Below are 5,078 nucleotides of genomic sequence, written 5' to 3'. Positions count from 1 at the left end.
ATATTTCATAGGATCGTGTCAAATTTGTTGGACTAATCTCAAGGGCAGAAACCTTAACTGAACTCAATGGAGACAATGCAATGAACCAAGAAATAAAGTTTCTTCTAAAGTTTTTCAGCTTCAAAATAATAAAGCTGTACATGTCATGTGTCTTCTAAAAGGGGTTGGGTATTTGTTTACAACTGGAAATTAACAGTTATCCACGTTTCTCAAAATGTCAGCTTATCCAACCAAGTCCTTTACTGGAGAGCCGTTCATTGTCCGGGTGAACGCAGAAAAAGAGTCACCCTCCATCCAGTTAATTCCAGTGTTATGTATCCCTAGAAATGTCATTTCCAGTATACACACACAAGTCACAATACGGTACTCAGTTGCGCCCTATCTTGATGCTATTGTCAGTATTGACGGGAAATAACACGTTTTAGTCTTTCGTTTTCTTTTCAATTTTTTAAGTCCATCAGCTTGCCCAGAAATATGCGTTTGTATCCATTTAAAGGTTTTGAAATAATAAAATAAAAAACAATAATGCCCATATGTGTACTTATCTTCAAGACGTTTAGGTTCGGAGAAGTTATGCGGATTCTTGTTACGCACATGGAAATAGCGTATTCTTCCAAAACAGAAGTCGGACGCTAAGTGCACGTGCGGGAAGTCCAATATTTTTTGATTCAGTAGTATATCTCATTCCGTAAATATCGCATGTTACCGTAGAAAATAGGTACGATTGATTCCCTGTTAGCTACAGGTAATAAATAAATCAACAATGTCGTACGGAGCAACACTGTAACAATTGTCGTGGAGATATTGTCTCATGTTATCGTTGAGACATGTCTTACGTTGTAACGTACTTCTCCCGGAGTGACTATGGATAATCTTCAATTGTGTACAGGTTACATCTCTTCAATAGAATCTATTTGTTATCTTAGAGAAACAACGCGTAGTTTATAGTTTTTTCAACGTTACACACACAACTTGGTTGAACTTCAGTGGAGAAGTTCCGGTCTAGATCACAGAACCAGTATGATTGGCTGATGTGAAATGTATGTCAGTCGTCGTTTAACTACACGTGTACGCTAAAATGTATATATGCTGCATAAATGTGCAAAATGAATCAAATAAACAAAACAGATGTATACAAATTATTACTTCAAATTCAAAATCATAGGTTCATTCATGATTTGGAGTTTTATCGTAAAATTGTGAATATTTTGCATTCGGTTTCTGTTTGTTTACATTTCGCCAATATGTGCACACTGCCGGATGTTCATTAGTAAAGTTAACGTTGAAGGAAGCATATATTAATATATATATTGTTACGCCCCTCTTAACCGGTCTATATTTTGTCAGGATACTCGGTTAACTAGGGTCGCAACATTGAATTCCAATTTAATTATCTTGGAATTAAGGTTGGTTAAGGGTTTGTCCTTAACTTATATTAAAAATGGATGACGAACACTGAAACTTCAGTTACACACTTTTTAATTAAGGTCTATATGACCTTAGATAATTATAAATTCGCAATAATAACAATAAAACAGAAAAAGACGATTCGGTTTCAATATGTATCAGATTGGGTTAAACCCATTCAGTTTCAATGTAGATCTTCTACAATTCCAGAATGCAATATGAGATCTTAGATTATGAACATCAAACTGATAATCAACCAAGATCCAGGAAAAATGCCTTTTATATGTCTTTATATATACAGTTGACCTAATCTGGTCAAGTTACCATAAAAATCCAAGTTCACAATATTAAATAGAAACTCTTAAATAATGGATCAATGACCGGTATCTAATATATTATTTTCAGTGTTATAAATCTAAACACATAAACAGGTTTATATACCTCGAATTCTCGGTTCATGTTACCGGTTCAGCGGAGTTCGTGCAACTGGCGTTCTACTGTAACGGTCAAACTGTTGTTGTTATTGTTACTCCGTATCACGTGACCCTTACATGACGTAACACGGAGAAGCCAAATTCAGCATATATACTCTTTGAATTAATTTCAATATTTAAGTGACAATTCAATATTTATATAAATAGCACCTATAGATATAATTATGGCTAGAGTTAATTATTTCCGTTGTTTACCTCTACTTACAAAACATTTACTTAATTATTGCCTTTAAAAAAATATTAAATCACAAAAATTAATATATATATGTATATATATATATATATATATATATATATATATATATATATATATTTATTTATTTATTTATTTATTTTTTTTAGACACAGTTACCTACAAGTAAACAAGATGGAAGCATACAAGTTTCAAGGGAACAATTAAATGTCATATTGTAAGTTATTAAAACAACAACAACAAAAAAATATACAATATAATTTTTTTTTCTTCTGTGTGTTTGTTTCTGGACAGCTTCCTCATGGTTGTGATCTTCTTCATTTATCTGTTACATATCATAAAGTTTATCCCTTGCCAGTTTTTCAAATTTATTTAGAGAGTAGAACTTGGTTTCCGTGATAAGTTTTCTCAGTTCAGTTCTTGTGATGGGTAATAGTGTTTTTTGAAAATGTTTCATTTTGGGTACAATATCTCAAGTATGTTCAACTTTTCTCTTAGTCGGTTTTTACTGGTTATTTCATTCTTGCTTTTTGTTAGTGTTTTTTCTTTCTTTTCTATATTTTGCTTATTTTCTATTTCTGTGCTCTTTATTTCTTCTTCCTTCCTTTCTTCATTCTTTCTATTTTCTTCTTCCTTTCTTTCTTCAGTTGTTTTGTTATTCTCCTTCTTTCTGTCTTCCACTTTTCTCTTCTGTACTTCCTCGTCTCGTTCTCCGTTTTCTGTTTCCTCCCTAATTTCTTCTATTATCTCTTCCTGATTTCTTTCTTCTTTCTTATCTTCAATTCTCTTTTTCTCTTCCTCTTTTCTTTCTTTCTCCTCCTTTGTCTTCCTAATTTCGTTCAATTTTTGTTGTTTAGTTCTTTCTTCGTCCCTTTCCTTCTTGTCCTGCTCTATTATTTCTTTCATTACCCTTCTCTCAGTGTCCCTTACTTCCTTTTCTATCCTTATTCTTTCCAGTCTTTCTTCTTCTTTCTTCTTATCTTCAATTTCAATTTTTCTCCTCTCCTCTGCTAATCTCTTTCTTAGGAATTCTCTTTCTTGTTGTCTGTTTGTTGTTCTGTTTCATTTATCATGTTTATATCCACCACAGATTTTTCGAGTTCATCCATCTCCGATTCACAGGAGGAACTGCTGCTGGAGGAACTACTACTACTTGATCTGGATGAGATACTTGACAACGGTGGAGATCTGTCTCTGACACATTGTCCTTTTGGAGGTGAGTTATAGTCTTTATTATAATTTTCATTTGTATTTCTCTTTCCAGAATAGGGCACCTGTGGCCGTGTTGCAATCCTTCTAGTTGTGCTGTGGTTTTCTTTTGGGTTTCTCTTGTCAATTATTAGATTATCCATGTTAGTAATAAATTCCTGAAGCTTTCTTTCGGCTGCCTGGCCTCTTTCCCCTGTGACTGTATGGAAGCGCGTAAAGTCATTTCTGCTTGTATGACAGACTTGCGACGGTGTGTTTCTAATAAACACCTTTGCACATTTGACGCATTTGTAGTTTACTTTGCTGTGTTGTTCAATGAGATGACTCTTACATTTTCCTTTTGTGGTAAAGTGCATGTCCTGACATATTTGGCATGTGAATCGTCTCTGGAAGATATAGAAAAATAATTTCTATTTATCTATTTGTTTAAATCTATTTTCTTTATATTTATTCAATTTTCACCCATAAGAAAAATGTACATTCTTTCATTTTGATGTCTTTCTTTATTCAGACTGACCTTACCATGCAGCAGTGCACGCGATGTACACAGTACATAAACTAACGGTTCAAGAGGTAACAATATTCCAGGTTGAATATGATTATTTCATTTATCTTTACAAGTATTTACTGTTCATAGGGTTTCAGTTTATCATGATGAACTACACGTGCTTTCTCACGGAAACCCTGTATTCTGTACAATATATCACTAATTTTTGTAACCACTTTATATGGACCTTTCCATGGTCTAGCAAGTTTACTGCTTCGACCAACTTTACGTGTTGGATTATAATACCATACTTGATCACCTACGGAATATTTGATAGCATGACCATTTAAGTCATAATTCTTTTTCATAGTTTCACTTGAAAGTGAAAGCTTGTTTCTTGCAAAATCATGTACTTCAGTTAATCTGTTTTTTAATATTTCATAATCTGTGCCATATCTCTTTTCAGGTTCGTCTATTTCAGGTTTACCAAAAACCAGATCGATTGGAAGTCTGATTTCGGGTTCCAAACATCATGGTTGCTGGTGTGACCCCAATAGATTCATGAACAGATGAGCGAAATGCCATTAAGCAGAAAGGTACATATTTGTTCCAGTCATTTCTATTTTCAGAAACAAAGGCTGTAAGCATATTGAGGATACTTCTGTTAGCACGCTCAATGAAACCTCCACCTTGAGGTCTAAAAGCTGTGTTTCTGGTCTTTTGAATACCTAACAAGGTGCATAATTCTTTAAATAGCTTCGACTCAAATTGAGAACCTTGGTCAGTGTGTATGGATATAGGTATACCAAATCGGGAGATTATTTGTTCTACAAGAGCATTGGCAGCGGTGACAGTTTCAATGTTAGGAAGAGGAATCGCTTCAGTCCACTTAGTGAAATAGTCGGACACAACCATGAGATATGAATTATTTTTCCGTGTCCTTCATAAAGGCCCTACAAAATCAATGGCTAACGTTCCCATCTTTCCCCAGAATTAAATTGCCTCATAGGAGCTTTAAATGGCTTTCTGGGCATTTTACGAGAAGCACAAACTGCACACTTTTTGCAGTAGGCTTCCGCATCTTTCCTTAAACCATACCAGTAAAATCTTTGTCTAATTTTTCTAAGCGTTTTCTTAACACCTAGATGCCCACTTGTCACAGTGTCATGTAACTGTAGTAATACATACCGTATTAAACATTGTGGTAACACAATTTGATACTCGGTAGTGTTGCCTATTTCACTTACCCACTTTCGTTGCAAGACATTGTTCTTTAATGTCAACGATT

General features: G+C 34.2%; 1 protein-coding gene across 1 annotated transcript; it reads right to left on the bottom strand.

Moving 5' to 3' along the window:
• Window positions 1–2,547: 2,547 nt before the first annotated feature.
• Window positions 2,548–4,962, bottom strand: LOC128553680 (histone-lysine N-methyltransferase, H3 lysine-79 specific-like; the record flags this gene model as incomplete). The annotated part of the gene is made up of 3 exons (XM_053534857.1): window positions 2,548–3,151; window positions 3,932–4,109; window positions 4,764–4,962. Coding segments are annotated over 3 exons (981 nt in total), but the record flags the coding sequence as incomplete, so codon positions are not given.
• Between the last annotated feature and the right edge of the window lie 116 nt (window positions 4,963–5,078).

The sequence above is a fragment of the Mercenaria mercenaria genome, unplaced genomic scaffold, assembly GCF_021730395.1.
Source record: "Mercenaria mercenaria strain notata unplaced genomic scaffold, MADL_Memer_1 contig_4183, whole genome shotgun sequence".
Taxonomy (NCBI): domain Eukaryota; kingdom Metazoa; phylum Mollusca; class Bivalvia; order Venerida; family Veneridae; genus Mercenaria; species Mercenaria mercenaria.
This window is presented reverse-complemented; position numbering and strand designations above follow the sequence as displayed.